The sequence below is a fragment of the Diabrotica virgifera genome, chromosome 5, assembly GCF_917563875.1.
Source record: "Diabrotica virgifera virgifera chromosome 5, PGI_DIABVI_V3a".
NCBI classification, from domain to species: domain Eukaryota; kingdom Metazoa; phylum Arthropoda; class Insecta; order Coleoptera; family Chrysomelidae; genus Diabrotica; species Diabrotica virgifera.
In genome coordinates this window covers 142,103,726-142,130,893 of record NC_065447.1, presented here as the reverse complement: position 1 = coordinate 142,130,893, position 27,168 = coordinate 142,103,726, and the positions used below count along the sequence as shown (strand labels likewise).

At 33.6% G+C, this 27,168-nt stretch overlaps 1 protein-coding gene across 7 annotated transcripts in view; it reads left to right on the top strand.

Annotated features, from left to right (window-relative positions):
• The window catches only part of LOC126885168 (uncharacterized), a 910,187-nt gene that overhangs the window by 668,239 nt on the left and 214,780 nt on the right, over positions 1 to 27,168 (top strand). For all 7 annotated transcript variants that reach the window (XM_050651590.1, XM_050651591.1, XM_050651592.1 and 4 more), the window contains 2 exons: positions 5,122 to 5,470; positions 20,100 to 20,349. In XM_050651590.1, coding sequence (XP_050507547.1) covers positions 5,122 to 5,470; positions 20,100 to 20,349 — 599 coding nt within the window. The remainder of the gene's footprint in view (positions 1 to 5,121; positions 5,471 to 20,099; positions 20,350 to 27,168) is intronic.

Here is a 27,168-nt window from a genome sequence, read left to right as displayed (position 1 = left end):
TAAAAAGCCGAACTGATTTTGTGATAAAATGTTGTTTTCAACTAGAAAGGACATAAGTCGGGCTTTTATGAGTCTCTCAATAATTTTGGAGAGTACCGGTAGTAGTGCAATAGGTCTATAATTGCAGGTATTAGATATTTCACCACCCTTATAAAGAGGAATAATGATGGCTGTCTTCAGGCACTCTGGAAATTTACCTTTCTCAAAGGAATCATTAATTAGTGAGATGAGGACTTCTAACACATTTTCTGGGAGATTAGAAAAAAATTTTTATCGATAGACCATCAGTACTACAGGAGGATTTGCTTTTGATATTATTGATTGTTTGGATCAGTTCAGATTTATCGACTGGTTTTATAAAGAATGAATTCGAGACCTTTCTTGAATTAGGGAGATAAGCAATGGGATCTTGTTGTGGCAAAATAGTTGATGTAATATTTTTACTCACATTAACAAAGTATTCATTTAGATTTTCAGGGTCTGGAAGGGAAATTGCTTTAGCAGTGTGGGTTTTATTTCGAAGATCGTTTATTATGGACCAAGTTTCTTTTGCAACACTTTTTGAGCTTCCCAAACGGTTAAGGTAGTAGTCTTTTTTAGCTGATTTTATAAGTTTAAGATAGGTTGCCCTGTACTTGGTAATATATTCAGTGATAGAAACGTTGGTAGTAAATTTCCTGATATAGAGAAGAGAACGCATATTCTTGGAAGATATTCGGATACCTTTAGTAGTCCAGGGTTTGCGATGTTTTGGCTTAATTGCAATTAAAGGAAATGCTTTATTGAAGATACAGACAAGCTTATCCAAAAAAGCACTGAAATTATTATCCACGTCCATAGCAGGAAAGCGCCACTCAGAGGTTAAGCATAAATTTTGGAAATTACGAAAGTTCCGGGTGGAAAAAATCCTGCCTAAACGTCGGGTTTTCAAGGAGGGTTTGCTCAAGATATTAAACTTCGTATAAACTGCTTCATGATCAGATAGTCCAGCATTAATAATTGTAGAGTGGACATCAAGGGGTGAAAAATCTGAGACAGTATAATCAATTATGGTAGATGAAGTTTTTGTAATCCTTGTAGGAGAATCAACGTGCATTGTTAGACCATACGATTAAAATATGTTTACCAAGGGTATTTGTGTAGCACTAGCAGCAGCATAATCAATGTTAAAGTCCCCGCATAAAATTTTTCTACTTTTATGGGGCAGGTCATCTAACAAATTTAGCAGGTTCTGAAAAAATAGTTCCACGGAAGAGTTAAGTGATCTATAAATGCAAATAATATAAAGATTAAGATTCTTATTGTAAATTAACGAAAACTCAAAGAAGGCTTCACTTAGCAGAAAGTCATATTTTGTTACCGAAGAAAAATCATTGCTCGTAGATAGAATTAGGGTGCCTCCGTAAGCTGAGCTTGGACGATCATACCTAGCAATTGTGGTGTATTTTTCTACAAAAAAGGCTCGTTGACTTCAAGCCAGTGCTCTGTAACCACAACTACCGGGGGAAATCCTAATTCCTCTAGGAACAAAAACAATTCATCAGTTTTGTATCTTATAGAACGAATATTAATCAGAACCATGCTAAAGTTGTTATCACTAAAACAATTTGAGGATTCTAGTCCCTCAGAACACGTCGTGATGTTTAAAAAATTCGTTTTGGAGAGGCAGCGGAATAGTAATTTCGGTGACATTCCCTTGATTTTTGCAGGTGAATAATTCTTTCAGAAGTGAGAAAGGATCTGTAAGCATCAAGATCAGCTTCCACCTCATCTGGACCAATCCCATAGGCATTGTTAAATTCCAGCAGAATCCGTCGTAGATCTTCAGTCTTAGTGGGAAGTCCGTCGGAAGCCAAAAAGAGTTTAACGCTTGTATTGGTAAATCCATCATAAAACACTGAAGCTGGTTGGTCGTGTAGATAAGCAAGATGAAGTTTAATGGCTTTTAAGATATACGGTTCCCTTAATCTGGCTAGAAGATATCGACTATTCGAGTTATTGGTTAATCTAACTCTTGGTGGGGTCAAAGGATCCAGATTTATCGAAGGTTCTAAAGTATCCTTCTTAATGAAATTTACAGGCGAATGGAACGGATTCTTAGATTTACAAACTTCGATGGCCTGCTTGTCTGTACTTATGTTTGTGTTTTCTACTTCATCTTTGTTCTTGCGAGAATTGGTAATTGGATTTTCCAAGGTGACAGGACTTCTGAGATTCTTCGGATTCTTATGTGACTCATATGAAAGCGTTGGTTCAGAATTGGAAGATTCTATAGACCATTTGATGTTAACACCAGGTGGCCAAATTTCCTTATTAAATAATAGGTTAGTAGCTGTTCTAGATTTTATACCTATTTTGAACGAAGAGCCAGCTGCTGTGTCGGCATCTTTAAGGAGTGTGTAACATCTAATGTATTCCTTAATGCCTAGCCTCTCTTTGATATAGTGCACAACTTGTATAGGGGTGTACGTTGGGGTCAAGTTACTAATAACTACAAAGTGACATTTATCTTCTGTAATTTTTGGCTTTTGCTCTGGACTTGGTTCGAGATGTCGGGGCTCTTCAGTTTGGGTACTTGCGGTGGCATAAGATGTAGTTTTCTTCAATATCTCTTTTTTAGTTGGTATATTAGATATATTTTTTGTAAGACTGCTCATTTGATTTGAAATTTCACCGATATTTGAAGAGAGCCTTTCTAATCCCAACTTAATCTCAGTTGAATTTGTGTCTTGGATTTCAACCTTGATAGTCTCATCTGAAGAAGAGTACTGATGGCGTATTCGTATTCAGCAACTCCAAAACCCTCGAGTAATCTATTTGCATCAATCTAGTGTCAGAAAGTCTTGAAATTTAAGAACATGACGTGCATATTAGTCATTTTTGGCACTAGGTGGTCCGAAAGTCGGTTCTGATGTCATATTATTATCCCAAAAACACCCCGAGTAATCTGTTTGTATCAATTTGCCGAAAGCAGTCGAAATTCCAGAAGATGACGTTTGCTTATCGTCAGCAGTGACCCTGGGCATCAGGTGCTCCGGGGTCGGTTCTGATGACGTATTTGTGTTCAGCGATCCCAAAAACTCCCGAGTAATAAGTTTCCATCAATTTAGTGCCGAAAACCCTCGAAACACCAAATCTCGTACCTTAGCAGTCACCCTGGGTACCAGGTGATTCGGGGGTAGAATTTGATTGCGTATTCGTGTTCAGTAATCCCAAAAACCCCCGAATAAGAAAATATACTAATATACCCCCTAATATACTGATTTTGACATGTTTATGCACTTTTGGATGCATTTTATGCACTTTAAAATGCAATGATTCATTTTCACCAATTTTTAGATTCTATAGGTACTTTTGACGTCATCTTGAACACAATGCAAAAAGTTGTAAGTCTCTAGTGGCCTCATCACAAAACATAACATTATTTAATCCTACGTTAGTCGCGCGGTTATTGCTGACGAGCTTAGTCGCGCGGTCTACGATTGTAGACCAATAGTCTTTTGTCGTATAATACCGGATTTTGACAAAGTTAACAAATTAATGGTTAATAACATGTTTATCTATGTCTGTACTTCGGTGTTAGGCATGTTTTGTTTCTTGACTTTCGTCATTTTGACAGTGGTAAAGTTCAAGACGAAGTCATGATTTTTTGGGTCTTTATTCGCAAGTAAATGAAAATGGTCACAAAAATAAGCTCAATTTAGTAAAAAACACAAATCCTTTTTATCTTTGAACTTACAAAATGACCAATAGTGATGAATAATAAAGAACAGAACAAAAAAGTAAACAAAGGACAAAACTATTAAATGGTAAAAGTGGCACAATTTTAATCCGTCAAACATTCACTGCAAATGTCCCTGAGATGATCCATGCAGCCAGATTTGTCACATTTTTGGCATGACCTTCTTGTTGACTTATTGCAAATACGTGGACCAATACAACATCATCCCACGTTGTTGGAATATTAGGGAAAGGGGTACGACTTCTTGAACTCCGGGCAGTACGTGAGCTCGTCGTCTAAGTTCTCTTAGCCGGGAAGGTATAGTTGATCCATATTCAATTTGGGAGTTTGATTAGTTCCGTATGTCTTCAAAAAAGTCGCTTCTTGAAACTTTTTCATTTATGTTATTAGATTTATATACACAGCAGGCTACATATTAGCTTTATATAATACAACTAAAAACTGGAACGCGTTTAGTCGCGCGATCTACAGTTGTAGACCAGTGCTCATTGAATAATGCAAACAAATCGGCGGCGTTTACCAAACTGAAAATTAAGTTGGAAGTATTAGTGACAGCTACTAAGCGGGATGGGAGCGTATGTGCAGTTTTCTGGAATTAAAGACCACTTAAAGGAGAGTGGTCTACGATGGTAGACCGCGCGACTAACGGAGGGTTAAACAATTAGATTGCCTGGATCGTAAAGTATACCCAAATTATGCCCGCAAACTCTTCACGTCTATTAAAATTGTCATCTGCCAACTCTTCAACCAACCTTACTTTGTATGGATTTTATTATTGGGTAAAATTATCTTATTATAGATTTTTGGGAAATATCAAGTTCCCTAAATATTTTACTCTTTAGTATTTACTCAAGTACTCAATTGTGGACAATCATCTAAAGAGTTGTGTTTAGTTGATGCAATCCTTTGGTCCTGATTCAAATAGATCTTCTTCTGTATCAGTAATAAAACTTTCCGTCATATCCTAATATCACTAAAATCTCAAATTGTTCTTTTTTAGATAAAGAATCCATTGTGACATGCAATAAAGACCAACAATAGTAGTTTATTGAAATGTCAATTTGTTATTGCTGCTATCATAGCGATCTTAATGATTCTTTTAACTTGGGCGGGTATAATATAAACTTAATGGCGAAATTATGCCATAGAAAATATTGCATAAAATCATTTAGTATTTTTTAAGAATTTCAAAAAGAAAAAACAAAGTACAGAATGATCTGTATGCAGCTGGTCAAAGTGATAAATGTTTTCACCATTCTTGTGTTTATTCAATAATAGAAATTATTATAGAAATATAAATCATATTACACTAAAATATACTATTATTTATTAACTAGTATAAAATCTTAACAATTATGTACAGTATGTATTCTTTACAGGCGAAACAACATCTCCAACAGAAGGTTTTGAAGCAACCTCCCTTCTTCACACCACAACTAAACCTGCACGAAGAAAACGGATGGAGCGTACAATGAACAACAATGGTTCGATTTCAACTGCCATATCAGCCCAAGCTGATTTTATTCTACATAATAACAATAATTTGAAGAATGAAAGACTGAGTCCGATTACACCGGATACTTCCAGTAGATCTAGATCTATTACTCCTAGCTCTTCTTCGCATCCCGATACACCCCCAACACAAGAAAATCCATTGCTAAGCGGGAGAAATTACAGTGATTTTATGAGAAGCTTAGCTGCAAAGTATAATAATACGAATCCAAATGAGTAAGTATATGTATGTATATATATTAGATTTTTAAGCAACCTAACAGATTGTAACTATGTATTAACATAAAAATGCCAGTCATATTTAACGGGTGATTCATTTAGAGTAGGGTGAAAACTTAAACTTGAAAAAACGGCACACATCCAAGGAGCAGCAGTGCACCTAGAATTTTCCTCTGGGGGGGGGGGGGGGGGGTGCATTCTCTGGCTTGGGCACCGAAATTTGTTTGTATTGTTTGTGAAAGACAAGTTACATGTTTCTACTATTCTTTAAATATTTTTCAAATTTTTAAATGCCGGGAGGGCACCCCGCTGGGTGCGCCATTGCCAAGGAGGTTTTGGGGCGATACCCTCCAGCTAACCAAGGGGCCTCCATCGAGACGTAATGGCAGCTAATCTGGAAAGCTCAACGTAGGTGGCGCTCGTGTAGTTGGAGGTCACGTCAACACTTCAAATCAATCTATTTCCAAGTAAATATTGCATATTTTGTTTCGGTGTGTGAATTAAACTTGAGAAAATAAAATCCCTCAATGTTGTGATGTGCATTTGTGCTCATCGAGAACATCAGGACACGTGCTTCCCAAAGATATTCTGATGAGAAAAAAGTGGATTGTAGCAATAAGAAGGGATAAATATGTGCCGACAATAAATGCACGTATCTGCAATAAACATTTTGTTGAAACAGATTACGTATTGCCCCTAGATTCGATTGTAAAAAATAGAATACTTCACTATAAAATTCAAATCAAAATTTATTATAAACGCACGTATTAAGATATGCAATTTAATTGACACTGTTGCCACATCTACAATTGCTTTTTATGGAGTGAACATATAAAAAAAAATATATTTGAAGTTATAATATAGAAACACGTGAAATACTAATTTTAAATAATTCTCAAGTTCTCAATATTTGTTAGTGAATAACATAACCTGGCCAAACCTAACCTAGCGTCATCGAAAATAATATAAAAAAGTCAATAACTGAACATTTTAGTGACACATTATCTTTAAAATATGCTTTAAAATGACTAAAACATAACCTGATCAAACCTAACCTAATCGAAAATAATATAAACAAGTTAATAACTAAAAATTAAAGTGACCTAGTACCATTCAAATATTCTTTAGTGACTAAAACATAATCTGATCAAACCTAACTCTAAATTTGTCTAATTTCACCTTAAATTTAAGCTCGTCTTTCACGTAGACAAACACCCAAATAATTGTACTTAATTAAATTAACACATTCTATATTTCCATAATAAACCGGGAGATATTAATAGAAGTTCAACCACGATTTTCTAAGTCCTGCCCTTTGCAATAAAGGAAGGTTAGAGAAGGTACTTACAATTTGTGGAAAAATCCACTGGTTTCCTGTGACATTTTCCTGTGAAAATTAGATTTTCCATGAAAAAAAAAATTGGGAGTTGCGATGAATTTTTAAGTCCTGCCATATCCATAGAATAACAGGATACTATCTATTTTATGAAGAAAATTTTTTGGGCAGGACTGTTGCAAAATGACTAAGGGAGTATACAGATATACAAACATGTAATGAAAATAATGAAATTTTCATAATTTCCTGCCAACTTAATTAATTAATCATATTTATTTCAAAATGACCAAAAAAAATGTTGGCATGACGTCACCGAATGTTTAACTTCACTTGTTTCTTGGAAAATTCTGTATAAAATTTTCACTCTGCTTCCGTGATTTTCTAAGTCATAAAATAAATTTTGTTATAAAATAAATAATTTCAGTAGACATTATTCAAAATGGCAGGATGTTTAGTTACACCTTTTTTACTATATATAGTTAAAAAATGTATAACAAAATTCGTGGAAAATTACACGATTTTCTAAGTCATGCCATTTCGCACATATCTCAAGAAGGTTAATATAAATCTATTTTCAAAGAGGCAGGATGGTTGTATAGTTATTTCGTATAAAAAAATTAAATTGTGTGTCTGTAAAATTATTTCAGGGTGTTATACAAACATATTCATATCACCACAATTTTCTGAGTCATGCCATGTCGAGTATGCTTAAAAAACACTAATCTAAAACCGTTTAAAACTTGGCAGGATAACCGCAAAGATGAATAATACAAAAAATTAATTTGTAAATCATTAAAACAATCATATCCTATTAAATATTATTTTCCTGAATAATGTCTCGGAATTTTTACACACTTTTCAAATCTAATAGCAAACTGTAACATCTTTATTTTAAGTGATTAGATCATATTTTATCTAAGTAAACGCAATAAAAGTAAATAAACAATTTTTACAATTTAATGGTTATAGTAGGAAATTTACCTACCCATTATATTATACAGGGTGTCCAGAAACTCTCATAACAAACGAAAACCGGAGATTCCTCAGATAATTTTAAGAAAATTTAACTCAATTCACCTAGTCCAAAAATGCTTCCGTGGAAAGCTAGAGCTCTTTAAAGATGGCGTCTTGTAATTCATCATCGTCATAATTCAACCCGGATCTATCCACTGCTGGATATAGGTCTCCCTCAGTCTTCTCCATGCATTTCTGTCCTGTGCTGTCTGCATCAAGTTTCTGTCGATCCGTTTGATGTCATCAGACCATCTGGTTGGCGGACGACCTCTACTTCGATATGCTTCGTCTAGAAGAAGCATATCGAGGTCTTGTAATTAGTTTCTTTAAAATAGCTCCAGAATGCTTTTATTTGGAAAAACGAAAACTGGTACACTTATTGATCTTCCAGAGGTCAATTGTCAAATTTCAATTATCAATTGTCAATTTTTAGTACCGGTCATAGGGGTCCGTTTTGGGTACGGAAACGGATATTTTATCAAATACTTTTCTGTCTAACTTTTAAGCATTTCTGACACTGTATTATTAAATTCTGGGATAGTTTTGTACTGAAAGGTATTATGCTTTAACTCAGAAGAATACGCAGTTTTCTAGAAAAATCGATTTGAAAAAATTTTCGTTTCTTGGTTGAGTTTAAAAAAATTTAGAAAAATTCTATTTAGGAAAACGAAAACTGCTACGTTTATTTCTCTTCCAGAGATGAATCGATTTTATCATTTGTGAATTTCTAGTACTGGTCATAGGCATCCGTCTTGGGTAGATCAAGGGATATTTTATCTCATAACTTATTGGTCTTTAAATTTTTAGACATTTTTGAGAGTAGAGTATTAAATTATGAGGTATTCTAGTACTAAAAGTTACTCTTGCTTTGAGTCGGCAAATATACCGTTTTTTAAATTTTTTTTAAATTTTTTTCAAATTCAACAAACGAAAAATTTTAAAATGGATTTTTCCAGAAAACCGTGCATTCTACTGACTTAAAGCAGGAGTACCTTTTAGTACTAGAATACCTCACAATTTAATAATCTAGTGTCAAAAATACCTAAAAGGGAAAGACAAAAAAGATTCCTATGACTGGTACTAGAGATTCGCAATTGATGGAATCGATTTATCTCTGGAAGAAAAAAAGGCGGACCAGTTTTTGTCTTTCGAAATGGAAGCGTTCTGGAGATATAAAAAACTAATTACAACGCGCCATCTGTAAAGAGCTTTAGCTCCCTTAGGCAGGCCGCACATCAAAGAAACATGAAACGTAAATCACGTTTCATGGAAATAAAACACCGCTAAACAAATAGACGTCCGGCCATTTATGCGACTCTCCGAAAATAAAATTGTTTTATGAGCATGAATCACACTCGTTTCATTGGTAGGCGGACTTTAAGATTTGTTTAGCCGTGTTTTATTTTCATGAAACGTTGGCTTTGATTATCAATATATTTTTGTTGCATAGCAATTTTATCTCGCCTTCTTACTTCCCACAATATACACACGCATGTAACAGCGGCGCTAAGTTGCCGCACTCAACTGGTTTTCCTGATATTGTAGGATTGTAGATATTGTCCTGATATTGTTTCCTATATTTAATAGCAAAATGTCCTAACACTAACAACACCAGAATAAATCGATTTTTAAATACAGCACCTATCTACTTGCAACTTTTTGCATTGTGTTCAGGATAACATCAAGAAAAGGTGTACAATATAAAAATGGGTGGAAATTGCATTTTAGTGCATAACATGCATCCAAAAGTGCATAAACCTGTCAAAATCAGTGTATTAAGGGCAAAATTTTGTTATTTGGGAGGTTTATGGAGTTACGAATACGCAAGCAGAACCGACCTCCGAATCACCTAGTGCCCAGAGTTGTTGCTAAGGCACGTCATCTGGAGTCGGCAATAAATTAAAGCAAACAGATTATTCGAGGGTTTTTGGGATGGCCAAACACGAATATGACATTACAACCGACCCTCGGAGCACCTGGTGCCCAGGGTAACTGATCTCGAATTTAGAGGGTTTTTGGAGGTCGATTCTGATGGCGTATTCATCTTCAGCAACCACAAAACTCCTCGAGTAATCTACTTGCATCACTTTAGTGTCTGAAAGCCTCGAAATTTAAGAATATGGCGTGTATATCAGTCACCCCGAGCACTAGGTAAAGATCTGTTCTAATTCTTGTTCAGAAACCCCAAAAACCACCTGAGTAATCTGTCTGTATCAATTTACTGCCGAAATTAGTATATAAATATGGTATAGAAAATGCTTAACAAATAAAAAGGTACCATAAAATATCATTTTATTATAATACTAAAATACAGGGTGTCCTATTTAAGAAAACTCAGAAAATACTCATTCCGAGTTTCAACCAACCCCGTATACTAAAATTAAACATTTTGGTATACTATTAATAACTGACAATAGTAGACTATAGTAGACTATATTAAAAATCGTTTAAACATAAATTAATAGAAGTTTGGATATCAAACACTAACAATATGTATAGGGTGTGAATGTTCCTACAAAATTAACAAAAAAACGTAATTATATTTTAAACTACCTCGTATAATATTTCAAAACACTATATTTTATTAAAGAGAACATCGAGTAGAATCCAAAAATGTAAAAATATACAGGGTATTCCATTTAAAAAAACATAAATTTGTGTCACTCTGTCAAAACGGGTAGCCCTGTATATTAGAAAATACTGTTAAATCATAGTCCTATCTGTGGCCCATGTCTTACCTAAATAACTTTTTTCGTATATCTTACGACAAACGAGTAATTGGACTTTGTCACACTAATGCCCCACCCTGTATACAAAATAACCATAAAACCATCCTGCCTCTTTGTAAATAGACTCATATTAAGATTCTTGAAACATGTGCAAAATGGCATGACTCAGAAAATCGTTGACTTTTTCACGAATTTTCTTACAAATCTAGGACTCCTGCCGTCTTACAAGAACCATTTAACCTTCCTGCTGAGTACCGAAAAGGTATTGATTGTATTTAAGTATTATAACTTTTTAAAGGCAGGACTAAGAAAATCACGGAATCAGGTTGAAAATTTTCCGCAGAATTTTCCAAGGGACAAATATACTTAAACATTAGGAGACGTCATGACAATATTTTTTTGAGCATTTTGAAATAAATATGTTTAGTTTATTTAGTTGGCAGGACCTAGAAAATCATGAAAATTTAATTATTTTCCTTATTTTTATTTTAAAACCCTATTTTTATTTTTTGGGAAAATCTCATTCTTACAGGAAAATGTCACAGGAAATTTGTGGATGTTTCCACAGATTGTAAGTACATCGTCTACCCTTCCAGTATTGCAAAAGGCAGGACTTAGAAAATCGTGGCTGAACTTCTGTATAATATCTCCCAGTCTATAAGGAATTATATTTTTTTTTTAAATAAGAACATTGCACAATCTACTGCGCTTTAACCAAATTTACACCAAATGCGCAACTGTCATGACGGATATATTTTGAAAATATCACATTTTTAAATGAGATAAACACAAAAATTAATGCTGAGCGCACTTAATTGTAAATTTTAAATTGATAAAAAAGTAAGGCAGATCGCACATATCATATTATACACAGTTATCGGACTCGTGTGGGGAGTGAGTCAATACCAAATAAATACCCTCTGAGCTGTAGAAATAAAACATTGAGACGATGATTAATATAGTTTATCATTCGATAAGGGCTTCCTTTTTCCAGTAACTCTCGCATCCCTTCTCAATTCGTTTTTTCAACGCACAAACAGTCTCCAAGATCCGTATATTTCGGCCATAATTTATTATTTATTAAATCGTAATCAAAAACACCACGAATAGTCAAAACGTTGACCTCCAACTACACTAGCGCCGCCAGGCGGGAGCAACGGCGTACATAGGTGCCATTATTGAGACAAGGCCAACGCAACAAATAAAAAGAAGAAAAATGACTGGTTTCGCTGGAGGATATTGAAAAAGACAGCAAAACCATAAAATAAAACAATTTTACAAAAAAGTCAGAGCAACCAAAAATACGTCCAGCATTAAAACAACAGGACTAAAAAACCAAAAAGGCGAAACCGTATTTGAAGAAAAACAGATCAGCAGAATATGGGAAGAATGTTACGAAAAAATACTATTCGCTACGAAGGAAACACACTTTGATGAAGAAGTAAGGCCCAAGATAACGACGAAGCAGAAATTCCTACAGAAGAAGAAGTACAAAAACAAATTAAAACCTAGGAAACGGAATTACATAAAGAAATAAACCAGCTAATACAATATGGACACATAACAGACTACCAGACGATTAGAACACAGGTATATAGTACCTGTATATAAAAAAGAAGATCGGGAGGAGTGCGAGAATCACAGAGCAATAACTTTATTAAACACCACATATTATAACATTCTATCAAACAAAACATGAGAATTAAATCATGCGCTGAACGAATATTAGGAGAATACCTGAACGAGTTCAGACGGGGAAGGTCGACGATTAATTCCATACATACAGTGGAGCAAATAATTCAAAAATCGAGAGAATGCAACAGAAAAATGCACCTAATATTCATATATGTACTTTAAAAGCGCTTTTGATACAATCAATCGGACGAAAATGATGGAGGAGCCTAATGAACACTACAGCTCGGTTTTAACGAAACAATTTCTAAGGAGATCAATGTAAACACAGGCGTAAAACAAGGTGACTCTATCTCCCCGACACTATTTAACCTGATATTGGAAGTAATCATAAGGAGGACAAACTTTGCAAACAAAAACATTATTAGAGATCAACTTCAACTAGTAGCATATGCGGATGATCTAGTCATCAAAGCGAAGACGAAGATGACACTTATAACAGCAGTTGAAAAATTAGATAAGGAAGCGAAGAGAATAGGACTAGAGATAGACAACTCAGAAATATCTAATAACACAGAACCATAAATTTGAAACTGTATCCATATTTGGCTACTTGGGAGTAACAATAAGGAACACCGGAAAAGAGAGAACAGAGGAAAGAATTCTGAAAGGCAAAAAAAACATATGGAATGAATAGAAATCTGCTGAGAAGCAAGACTCTAAGTGAGAGAACAAAGATGAACCTATATAAGACCTGTTGTTGCATATGGAATGAAAACAACGACGATTAACAAGGAAGAGGAAGATAGTGTTCTAAAATTTTAAAGAAAAATAATGAGAATAATACTGGTCCACAATGTAACAAGAGAGGGAGAAATAAGAATGAAAACAAATGCCCAAATTGAAGAAGAGTTAAAGAGAGAAAATATAGTCAGATACATAAAATCAACCCAACGTAAATACGGGACATTTAGGCGCCCCGAGAGACTTTTTCGGGACTCCGGGACAAATCGGTAAAAAACGGGACAATCTTGTTTTTACGGGACGTTTGGTCACCCTAATTTAGAGGTACTTTTTTCAAAAAGAAAATAAAATGAAAAAAATATGAAATTTATTTGAAAATTATCATACAACATAACCATTTTTTATAATAACTTCTTAAAGATAATTTCTCTTTAAATGTTGAATGAAATAAAAACCACTCAATTAGAAAATACGTATATTTTAAGCCATTTACCTACAATAAAACCCTTTGTACAATGAAAAAGATATACAATTAGTTTCGAGAAAAAAACTGAAATGAACTTTTAAACAGTCTCTGATCAAACTCGAGCAAAAATCTGCCATCATATGAGTGTCCCATCTTCCTTGGTAGCGGTCCTCCATGGTTTTTATGTCTTGGTGAAATCTCTCACCTTGCTCCTCACTTGTGTCACCTAAGTTTTCAGAAAAACTGTCCAGGTGGCTGTGAAGATAGTGGACTTTGATAGTGGCTCATATTACATCCAAGTGATTGGAAGTTATTCAGCAAACGGTTTACCAGTTCAGCATAGTTTTCACTTTGTGATTTCCCAGAAAACTTTTCATAATGTCCACAAATGAAAGCCAATCTTTTTTTCTCTACCTCATTCATTGACCCCACAAAAGCCGGATTCTTTGTAATGCTGGCCACTCACTTACGGATATCGAAGAGGCCATGGCATGCAGACCAGGACTGAAGGCCGTTATTTGAGTAGTTAAGTTAATGAACTGCAGTTGAGACGCCACACACATGCAGTTTTGTGATCGAGCGTGCCAACGCCTTTACGAAAACTGCGTGTATGTGGTGATTTTGGCTTCAATTAACCGCCTGTCAGTCGCTCGGCCTCTTCGATATCCGTAAGTGAGTGGCCAGCATTAGAAGTCTGATCTGTGGTCCATCAAAGATTCCAGATTTAAGTTTTTCCGTACTTATTTGGGGCAGCTCCCTTTCTATGTAGGCGAAGCATGGTCCATTAGAATCAAGTGCCTTAACAAATTACTTCATTAGAGGTGGTAAGATTATTTTCTCTGATTCGACTAAAGACTGGTAATGTAACGACATTAAAATATTTTTAATGTCGTTACATTACCGGAACGGTAATGTCGTTGTAATATTTTTAATGTCGTTACATTACCAGTCATTTCCTGACATTTTTAACATCTTTTAGGTCATTATCATTAAACACATACTATTCTTTCAGTAATTTAATTAAAATTATATTTTTTCAACCTATCATATCAGGCAACTATCATTACTTATTTTCAACTTGATTCTGCTAAACACTCTTCTCTCGTTAAAAACTTTTACAGTAATATATGTATATTTCTTTCATTTTAGTCTGTTTACTCCATTACCTTCTATAGATTTCAAATTATTAGTTCACTTATTCAGACAATATATGAAATTAAAATATTTTTTCAATTTGTTAATAACCATTACAACCACAATAATATGCAACCAACATTACTCTTTTTATTTTTACAACATTACTATGTATCTTATCTTTGTACGTCTATAAGTTGTTCACATTTAATTATTTTTCTTTCGTCTTCTTTTCTTTCTTTTTTCTTTCTTTTCTTTAAATTAAACTTTCGTCTTCTTTTCAAAACTTTGATACTTGACTCTACTAGGAGTAATATTTTTATCAACTTAACATTAACAACAGTTCTTTCTGTAACAGAGAGTTGCCTTTTAGACTTTTTCAATAAAATCTAATTTATTATAATTTAAATTTCACTTTAATACAGTTATTAATATACATTCAGCTTAAGGCCATCGGTACATAATTCGCAAATATTTTACGGGTATCCCCACCTTTCTGTCTTTACACGGCAAATTACGTGTAGTAAAATTCACACTGGTAATGGATATGTAAACATTACTAGAATGTCATTCACTTGAAAATGTCATAATTAATTTAAAAAAATGGCTTTCGAATGTTCTTGGATAACTGTTATTTTTATAATTGCAAATTATTAATTCAGTTAATAAATGTGATAATTTTTTCACTAACTATGTATTCAGTGATTGTAATAATTTATATGTACAACAAAAACTAATACTCAATCGAGAAAAGAGGAAAAGTGTTAAAGTGATTTTTTAATAATATATTGTTACTATGGAACGCTTACAATTTTGAACATATTTAACAACAAAATACTTATATCACAAAATATATTATCCTGATGTATTCTCTGCTTGGATCTTCCACAAATAATACACAATAAAAACTTTTTATTAAGTTCACGTCTTAAATCAATTATTTATCAAATACACTATATATCAATATTATTTAATCAACAACTCAAAATATCCCCGATGCCATGTCAAATATTTAAAATTGTCACTGATTGTCACTGTCTGACTGACAGTATGCTGACAATATTCTATTCGACTGAGTGCGTTGTATGACAAAGATAGATTTTCAAATATTATCACGGATATTGTGTTAATTTTTTTCGAATCCTGAAAAAACCAATAAATATTTTTGAAAAATTTAAAAGCAGAATGAAAGACTATATTATTACCGAGGGCCGAAAGTCCCTTAGAATAAATACAAAGTTTATTTTAAATGACATATTTTAAATTAAATATCACACTAAATTTTCTCTTAGTTTTTCACCCCTGTAACTTATTAAAATAAACATTATAGAAGTTCTCAGGGACTTTCGGCCCTCGCTAATAACGTAATCTTTTATTCTGTGTTTAAATTTTTCAAACATACTTATTAGTTTTCTCAGGATTCGAAAAAAATGAATTCCCATTTGAATAGCATTGCAGCCGAAAATACGTACCCATCCTCTTAACTAATAATCTAAATTCTAAACAGCACTATTTTTAAATTCATAGCCAAATATTGACTACCTGTCTTGTCATGTCGCTTCTGTCTGATAATTAGATTGTCATCTCCTTCACTTTTGTTGGTCTGTGTCCATTGAACTCGCAAGAACCACAAGTTCTTATCGAGCAGGGAACCATGTTGCCCTTTGAGAACTCCTAACATATTCAATCTTTTAACATCGACTTAGAGTCGCTATAAATATCATATAAGTATCATGTAAACCATATTTCTCGATGTTACCAATTTCATAATGTTGCTAGTTTCATGTACTAAGCAGAACGTAAGTACTACCACATTTTTTATTCAACTAGTCACAATTTTAACGTTTTGCATTCGTTCTAACGTGGGAATACTTCGTTCTAAGACCTGACGATGATCTGATCTAGATCGAAAACGTTTTGCGAATCCTTTTGGATGAATTTTAATGGTTTTTAATAAACTTTTTTATACCATTGTACAAACGAAGTTTTTAGTTCTGTATGAAAGTATTATTTCTTGCATAAATAAGGCATAAAACAGTGAGAACAACAAATATACTGAGGAAGAAGTTTAATTAACAATGTATGTATATTCCTTAGAATAGCATATTCTTCATTATCTCAAATATCAAAACTACTAATTTCGGAATGTGCCATATCCATAAAACTAGAGCTGACACAAAAAAACGAAATCCATATTTCGATTTATCGTCCCTAATATAGTAAAAATCAGCTTAAAGATTCATGGCACCAAAACAAAATTGTTTTTCTGTAGGACTGTGAATATGTGGATAGTGTCGAACAAGATCTATTGTCGTCAAAAAGTGTCTGAAGGTATTCTTTCCATGTCTCCAGTATGTCTTCTGCTCCTATAATTATTTCGTTATTATTTCGTCTCAATATTGTTGCTTGTCTTTTTCTGTGTCTACCTGTCATTTATTTCACTTTTTTATGGACATTAGGTGTTGTATCATTTCTGAAGTTATTAGATTTCTAGGCATTTTGCTGATATTAAGTTTTCTTTAGCTTCTCTGCAGTTTTTTCTAATGATTTTATTGATTCGTTTGTATTCTATTGGGTTTGCTTTATGTTTTCGTCTAATGTTCATGAGGTCCATGATCTCTTGCGTTGTCCATTCTTGTTTTCTGTTCTTTTTCATCTTTGTTATTTTCGTTTTTATAGTGGTCCATCTTACTTCAATGTCTGTCTGTACCAAGTTCTCTATCGTTTGTAGTTCTTTCTCAACCTTGATACATATTTCTTTTTTCCTTTCAGGGTTTGTCAATTTGATTCCTATCAATTTGATTCCTAACAATTCTATGTTCTCTGTCTGCAGATGATTTCCAAGTGTATAGCCTTCTAGGATGTTGTTTGAAGAAGGTTTTGGCTATTAACAGGTTGTTCTTTACGCAGAATTGTACAAGTATATCTGCCCTACTGTTCCCGGTACCGAGACCCTATGCTCGAGACCGTAAATGAAAAAGATCAAAGTACCCCGTACAAACCTTATGGAAATTAGGTCCCAGTGGATTTAGTTCATATTTTGGGAAAATTCTCTTTGAAGCATACTAAGAAAAAGTTCTCATGGGCACATCTCGATCGTATGGGGGATTTTCAATTTCCAGAGTTACTGGTTATCTGCCAACAGGTATAAGTTTGGATCAAAGAAAAGTACTAGTAGTCTGGGATTTTTTCCTGACTATCCATTGGAGACCTTTACTTTGACCTTGACCCTTAACGGACGTCATCTTCTAGAGTTTCGAAGCAGCATTGATATAAATTGATATAAACAGATTACTCATGGGTTTTTGGGATCGCTAAACACAAATATGCCATCAGAATTGACCTCCGGAGGACGTGGTGGCCAGGGCCACTGCAACGGACGTCATATTCTAGAGTTTCGATGGTTTTCGGCGTTTAATTGATGCAAATGAATTACTGGAGGGTTTTTTGAGGTCGCTAAACACGAATATGCCACCAGAACTGACTCCCAGAGCAACTGATTTCCAAGGTCAATGAAAGGTGCTCCTGAAGGTTCGAGGGTCTTCGGTACTACATTGATGCAAACGGATTACTCATAAGTTTTTGGAGTTGCTGAACACGAATACCCCATCAGAACAGACATCGGAGTACCTGGTGCCTAAGGCACGTCGTGCTTTGGGGATTCGAGAGTTTTCGGTACTAAATTAATGTAAACAGATTACTCACAGGTTTTTGGGGCTGCTGAACGCGAATACGCCATCAAATCCGACCCAGGGAGCACCTGGTGCCTAAGGCAGGTCTTCTTCTGGAGTTTCGACAGGTTTTGGCATTAAATTTATGCAGATGGGTATTGCCCCTGGGTTTTTGGAGCTGCTGAACACAAATACGCTATCAGAACAAACACCGGGGTACCTGAGGCACGTCATCTTCTGGGGTTTCGAGAGTTTTCGCTACTACATTGATGCAAGCGGATTACTCTTGTGTTTTTGGGGTTGCTGAACACGAATATGACTTAGATAAAAAACTCTGGAGTATCTAGTGAACACGATGAATAACACTATCATACTAGAATATAGTAAATCGATCTTAAAATAAATCAAAGAAAAATATTGTCAGAAATAAATTAAGTTTATATTTATAAATAATTAAAACAATTGAAGAGTACAACATAGATATTTTAATAAAAATCTACAAATACAAAAAAAAAACTTTTCTTCAATTTGTACGCTTTCTTTGAATAGCAACTCAGAAAACCTCCGAGTACTCGGTGTGTATCGATCCGTTTGCATCAATTTAGTACAGAAAACTCTCAAAACTCCAGAAGTTGACGTGCCTTAAGCGATAGGTGCTCCGGTGTCTGTTCTGATGGCGTATTCGTGTTCAGCAACTCCAAAAAACCATGAGTAATCCATTCGTATCAATTTAATGAAGAAAACTCTCGAATCTCGAGAAGATGAATAATCTTAGGCACTAGGTGGTCCGTGAGTCAGATCTGATGGCGTATTAGCGTTCAGCGACCCCAAAAAAGCAATGAGTAATCTGTTTATATCAATTTAATGCCGAAAACCGTCGAAACTCCAGAAGATGACGTCCCGTAGGCACAATGTGATTCGTGGGTCGGATCTGATAGTGTATGCAAAGTATGCATGTTCAGCAACCCCAAAACCCTAAGAGTAATCCATTTGATTCCTCCATTTGATTCCTCCGAAACTCCAGAAGATAATCTGTCTTAGGCGCCAGGTGCTCCTGTGTCTGTGCTTATCACGTATTCGTGTTCAGCAACCCCGAAAACCTATAACCAATCCGTTTGCATTAATATAGTACTGAAGACTCTCGAAACTTCAGGAGCCCCTTTTATTGACCTTGGAAACCAGGTGCTCCGAGGGTCGGTTCTGGTGGCATATTCGTGTTTAGCGACCTCAAAAAACCCTCCAGTATTTCATTTGCATCAATTAAATGCCGAAAACCATCGAAACTCTAGAAGATGACGTCCCTTGCAGTGGCCCTGGCCACCACATGCTCCGGAGGTAAATTCTGATGGCATATTCGTGTTTAGCGATCCCAAGAACCCATGAGTAATCTGTTTACATTAATGTATTGCCGAAAACCCTCGAAACTCTAGAAAATGACGTCCATTACAGGTCAAGGTCAAAGTAAAGGTCGCCATTGGATAGCCAGGAAAAAATCCTAGACTACTAGTACTTTTCTTTGATCCAAACTTCTACATGTTGCCAGATAACCAGTAATTCAGGGAATTGGAATACCCAGTAAATCTTATAATTTTCCTAGTTTGTGCCTCTATATCTTGAAAATCCTCCATACGATCGAGCTATGCCCATGAGAACATTTCATCACAATGCTTCATAGAGTATTTTCCCAAAGTATGAACTAAATCCACTGGGACCTAATTTCCATAAGGTTTGTGCGGGGTACTTTAAATAAACATCTGCATACTTATTGTATAATTAATAACCTCAAAAAACAAAATAGTAAATAGGTACAATTTTACAATTTAACAAGAAAATAATACCTAATAATAAAAAAAGTGAATCTCGTTATTGCACAAATAAATAATTGAATTTTCTGTTTCAGTTATTTCAATGCTGCTAGAAATGGTTTTCCACCACCCATCGATCCTAGATTCAAGCCAAACTTTCCGAGCCTTCTACCTATCACACCACAAAACAAAGAGAATGATGCAAATAATAAGAGGCCGGATTTTTCTGTCATGAACCCCTTTACCAACGTAACGGGGGCTGCTATGTTTCCACCATTAATTGATATGTCATCGACACAAACTTTGATGGCATTGGTGAAGACCGCCAAGGAAGCTGAGCTACAGGTAAATTTTTTATAGACTTTCATTACATCATTTGTTTGTTTTATGTTTTTTGAGTAGGTTGTAGTTATTTTTGTGTAGTGCGTGTGTTGAGTAATGCCTTATTAGTCGGCTTCATTGTCCTAATAAAGAATCGGATTTGCTTGAAAACTTAGATTTAGGTTCCTCTTGTCCTCTACTTCACTTTTGGATTTGAGCCCAGGGTTGTTTTTACTTGGGGGGAGCCACCCCTTCTTGGGGATGAAAAAACATACATTCAAAATAAGTCCGGAAATAGATAAACTGACTAATTCTAAGCGACTTTTGTTCTATAGAATTCTTTCACTAAGGCAATTTGATTTAATTTTTCACTTTGCGAGTGAATATGTTCATTTTTCAACAAAATACACGTTTTTATATCGTTTTTCGAAAATAATTCAAAAATGAAGTATTTTATCAAAAAAAATTTTCTTAGCAAAAATGTAGCTCATAAAAAAACACAATAAATTGTGTATGTATGAAGTCTGTAGAGACAGTAGAAGCAGAGTTCTAACTCATGGGAAGTAGGTTCTTATTGGTCAAATTCTAAATCGAATAATTCAACATGAAATAAACAATAAAAACTAGAGAAAACTTTTTAGTGTTTAGACAAAGCTTTATTTTTGGGAAATATTAAACTCTGTTCTTGTAGCATGTTTTTAGTACATATTGTGATTATGGGATTGAGCCACAATTCTTGGTGTAATAAAAATTACATTTCTTAAATGAAATATTGTCTTTAATGAAATCGTACTCAGAAAATTAAAAAGAAAATTAGGTTCTGAAAAATTCTGCGAAAATCGTTGCAACCTGATTTTTTTAAGTTATGTGTATCTTCCTTGCAAATGAAATTTTGGCCTCAATCTTAAGGCACCTAGTAATCTGTGGGTGAAAAACATTGATTGAAATGATATTACCAAGGGGTAGTATCAAATTCTGACGGATTTTTTGTGTATTGTTTTTTGTTAGTTTGCTTGTGTAATTTGTTAACGTGTTGTGAAACGTATTTAAAATTAAAATTAAAATTAAATTATAATATCCAATTTTTAAATTTAACAATATTCTATTTAATAGCTTTATTGTAACGATAATTTGTTCAATTTCAATTCAAAAAAATTCAAAAAACATGATCCCTATTCAGTTGTTTGTGTGCTCACATATATGAATATTGGGTATGGACTTCCAAGTGTTCTGTTCATTGGGCTGTTATTGTTGTAATTTTCTTTTTCTTGACTTTCTCTTTTAGTGTTGGTAACCTCGGCCTGCTGCATCCTGCTGATTAATTTGCTACACATTTTTCTTCATTAAGTAGAATAAAGCTGCTTCTTTAACTTTTCTCTTTTTCATGTATGTTTCTTTCATGATTATTGATTCATCTTTCAATTGTGGTCTGTGCTTCTTGTCCCAGGAGTGTTTGCATATTATCAAGGATTTCGTGAAGTCTCTGTTTTTGATGTCAACCACAGATTACTAGGTGCCTTAAGATTGAGGCCAAATTTGATTTGCAAGGAAGATACACATAACCTAAAAAGATCAGGTTGCGATCAGGATTTTCGCAGAATTTTTCAGACCTAATTTTCTTTTCAATTCTCTGAGGACGATTTCCGAAGTAGAAATCGACATGTCAAACAATATTTCATTTAAGAAAATAATTTTCAATACACCAACAATTGTGGCTGAATCTCATAAACAAAATACTAAAGCTTTATTTTTGTTTTTAAAAGTTACGCTCTCATAATAATTAAGTTTGTCCCTTTTTTTGGTAAAAAAAAATCGTGAAAATCATCCACTAATGAAGGGAATCGTTTCCACTTTAGAATTTACTTCACTTATACTCTGGGCTACTTAGCAAAATACAAGGAAAAGATATTTACCAGCAATTTTATTGCTGGAATCGAATCTTATGATTGTATATATTAATAATATAGGTATGCAAAGTCCGCAGATAGTGTGCTACTTTTTTATAAACAAAATGGCGCCGGAAAATCGTGTTTTTTTCAAATTTTTGCTCTAAGGTCCAAAGATTTTAACTTTACACCAAAAACACCCAAATTCACCGTAATTAAATTCTGCATAGAGACGTGTTTTTCCCGATTTACTTCGATCAAAACTTTCCCCGGAAAATGCGGGTTTTTCCAACAAAATCTTTAATTTTCAACTAAAATTTTAGATAAGTAATTGTTTATCAATAATTAAATTACTTGGTAATATAAAAGTTCTTTCCGTATAGATTATAATTCCAGAAGCAGATAAAAATTGAATGAACACTTTAGCAACATTTGAATTGTTAAATCAAAATTTACGATCGCTATAATAACCACAATAATTATGATACATAAGAATAACTATGATTTTTGTATAAAAAGACGCTGTACCTATCTAATGTACTTTACAGAATGGAAATTGGACTATTTAAGCGGCCTCAGGAATATTTTAAAATTACAAACAATTTTTTGGCTTATAAACAAATAGAATATCTCGGGAAATATTAAATTAAATTAAATCATGAAATCGGTATTGGTAAAAAAGCGGCAGGTCGCTTTTTTTAAAAGAAAAAACATTTAAGTCTGATGAGTGTTTCCTGAGATACAACCGGTCAAAGTTGACCGGCATTTACGGCAAAGATATAAACAATAGGATCATAATTTTTAAACCGTCACCTTTTTATTTTTGTCCTACTTTCTCCACACCAATTTTCATATTTTTAAAATACTGTATGTTATTTTAATAAAAACTATCGATATTACGAGTGAAAATTGCCAAAAATATCAAAATTCCAATCAAAAATTAGGTTGGAGAAAATGTAATCTCAAAGTTCAAAATCGGTATACGTTAAAAAAATGCATTTTCTCGGCTTCCCATGGAGCAGTTTTCTTCATTATTTTTTTTTTGTTCGCAAGTAACTCGAGTAGAGCCATCTAACTACCACATTATTAAATGTCAAACTTGCTTTTGTTTTGTTATAATAGATTAATTTATTTATAAGAAAAAAAACTACATATTTTTTCCAGTTGTAGACTTTTTTTAGATAAATTTACTACAAGTGTACCTTTTAACGTTAAAAACACAAATATTCTCATTTGAAAGCTGTATAATTATTTAAATATTCTTTATTTAAACAAATTAAAAATTTTTGTTATAATAAATAAATTAATTTATTATAACAAAACAAAAGCAACTTTGACATTTAATAATGCGTTAGTTAGATGGCTCAACTCGAGTTACTCGGGAACAAAAAAAAGATAATGAAGAAAATTGCTCCATGGGAAGCCCAGAAAATGCATTTTTTTTTGAACTTTGAGATTACATTTTCTCCAACCTAATTTTTGATTGGAATTTTGATATTTTTGGCAATTTTCACTCGTAAGATCGATAGTTTTTATTATAATAATATATCTTATAAGTATTTTAAATATATGAAAATTGGTGTGGAGAAAGAGGACCAAAATGAAAAGTTGATCGTTCAAAAATTATGATCCTATTGTTTATATCTTTGCCGTAAATGCTGGTCAACTTTGACCGGTTGTATCTCAGGAACCACTCATCACAATTAAACGTTTTTTCTTTTAAAAAATTGTCCTGCCGCTTTTTTTCCAATGCCGTTTTCATGATTTAATTTAATTTAATAGTTCCCGAGATATTTTATTTGTTTATAAGCCAAAAAATTGTTTACAATTTTAAAATATTCCTGAGGCCGCTTAAATAGTAAAATTTCAATTCTGTAATGTACATTAGATAGGAACAGTATCTTTTTATACAAAAATCATAGTTATTCTTATGTATCATAATAATTATTGTGGGTATTATAGCGACCGTAAATTTTTAATTAATAATTCAATTGTTGCTAAACTGTTTACTCAATTTCCGTCGGCTTCTGGAATTATAATCTATACAATAGTATATTAAGTATGGAGAACGGTAAGGGTTTTATACCGATTGAAGACAATTGTTTGGAGGAGGAGCGGAGCGACGACTCCAATTATTGTCTGAGATCGGTTACCCTTAACGTTCGACATGCTTATAACGTTTTTTTGCACGATTGATACCATTATAAATTATAAAATTAAACATTTTCGTCATATTGACTTGTTTCATTCATTTTATCAAGATAGATACTTTGGTTGTTAGGTAGTAACTAGGGTGCATAACAACAGTGGAGAATTGAGTTTTTATTTAGTTGTCAATAATTTTAAGTACAATTTTGATTATTATAAATTAAAATATGAGCGAAAGTGAATTTGAAGAAATTGAACGGGCTTGGGAAGAAGGGTGTTCCGCAACTATTCCCGAAAAATCCAAAATCCGTTATCAAAATACCTACCAAAGTTTTAAAAAATGGTGCGAAGGCAAGAATTTAAGAATCGAAGAAAATACTCAATTGGCATATTTCGTTCAAAGACATATGCAGTTGAAAGCTCCTGGAAGCCTCTGGGCAGAATATTCAATGATTAAATCCACCGTTTTTCTTTATGATGGCATTGATATTTCCAAGTTTTCAACTTTGATCGCGTATTTGAAGAGAAAAAATGTTGGCTATAGGCCTAAGAAAGCGAGCATTTTTACACGGGAGCAATTTGAAAAATTTCTGATGGAAGCACCGGATGAAGAATTTCTAGTTCACAAGGTAATATAAGCTAGTTTAGGTAAAAGAAATACTCTAATGAAGATTTTTTCATAATTTGTAGGTCGCAATGATATTGGGAATATCTGGTGCCTGTAGAAGAGAAGAATTATATAATATTACTATGAATGACATCCAACAAACCGATGGTTCAATGATTGAAAAAGTACCCAATACAAAAACGAACATCCAGCGTACTGTTCAAGTCGTTAATTTCAGGAGGACATCAGCAACGCTTTTGGCTCATAAAGGTGTTGATGTCCTCGGATTAAAGCGTCATGGAGGTTGGAGTTCATCGACAGTGGCAGAAAGCTATGTAGAAGATTGTCTTCAAAATAAAATAGATTTTGCCGAAAAAATATTGTGCAATACTAGTAATACTACTAATGTACGCGATTCTGCAGGAGTTTCTGTTAGAAGTGAAACCACAGCCCAAACAAGTGGGATTTCATGAAATAATTTAACAAATTGTACCATAAGTTTCAATATTAATAAATAATTCGTTAGTTTTCTTTATTCTTTCAAAAAATAAATTAAAATTAAGAGATTTTTTAACTCGACGGTAAGTGAATTACTTACCGTCGAGTTGGAGTACTTACCGTCGAGTTGGATTACTTACCGTCGAGTTGCTAGTAAATGTCACCTACTGACGTAAAATCTGTCACGGTAAACAGTCAAAATTATCAATCGTGCAAAAAAGTAGCTTTTATATTACCAAGCTATTTAATTAAAAAAAATTGGTTTTAAATTAAAAAAAAATCGTATGGCATTTTGAAAAAAATACTTGTTTTCAAAATAACTTCAAAAGTATTAGTGATACGAAAAATCTCAAAAACTAAAAAATACAGGTTTTGTTTTTCTGAATACAATAGATTCTTTTGTTTTTCTGTACAATAAAATTTGGTTAATATATTTTACTTTATGTACTCTCCTTTAATATTGTCTGGCTCTAATGACTCACCTTAAATTTAATCCACAAAATAAATGTAAAGCAAATATTATTTTTGGAGAGGCTGGTCGTAACTACCACGAAGAAGAAGTTAGAAGAGACTGTCAGAATTTTTAATTACCACTTCCTGACCATTAAATTGATAGACATTATTTTAGATATATCAATATTTCTAATTTTTTTAACTGGATCGTCCAAAGTAAGAAGTTTTCTGATAAAAAATCACTTCGTGAGGACACACATAAACGTTTTGTCAAAATTCTTTGTTCATCCATTTATATCAAGCAGAAATGTAGCTCGTTATTGCGATGTCCGTAAAAAATCAGTTTTGAAAATACTTAAAAAAAAAAATAAATGACATCCATATAAACTGCAAATGGTTCACGAACTAACGAAAAATGATCCAGACATACCAACGGAGTATTGTGAAACTATGACTACCACTTTTGAACAATATCCCCTAATATTAAGCATGTTTACTTTGGTGATGAAGCTGCATTTCATTTGCATGACTAACATGAAATTTATTAATGTAACAGATGGGAAATGTTTACTAATAATCAGTTAATGCATAACAAAAATTATTATTCTTCTTCTTCTTCTTCATGTGCCTTGTATCTTGCGGACGTTGGCTATCATCATAGCAATTTTAATTTTGTTTCCGGCGTTTCTGAATAACTCAATCGATGTTAGTTCTAACCATTGTCGTAAGTTTTGAAGCCATAAGTGTCTTTTCTTCCGGGTCCGCGTTTGCTCTCTATTTTATCCTATATCATCAGTTGCAGTACCTATACGATATTTATCATGTCTCATAATGTGATCGAAGTATTTAAGTTTCCGTTTCTTAATTGTGAAAGAGATTTCATTTTGTTTTCCCAGTCGGCGCAATACCTCTACGTTGGTGGTGTGGGTTGTCCAGGATATTTTGAGAATACGTCGGTAAACCCACCTTTCGAATGCCTGAGCGTTTTCATGTTTATTTCCGTTATTGTCCAGGCCTCTGCGCCATACAGCAAGACTGGAAATACATAGCATTTTAGCAGCCGTATTTTTAGTGGGATAGATATATGTCGTAATTGGTGAAAATATTTCTCATGTTGGTAAATGTTGCTCTGGCCTTTTCAACCCAAAAATTTTTAGTGTAATATACATATTTTGGAATCAGATTGTAATATCTTCTTAAATTAAGTTTTACTTGAACCACTTTACTATTAAAAAAATGAAGGTGTGGTCG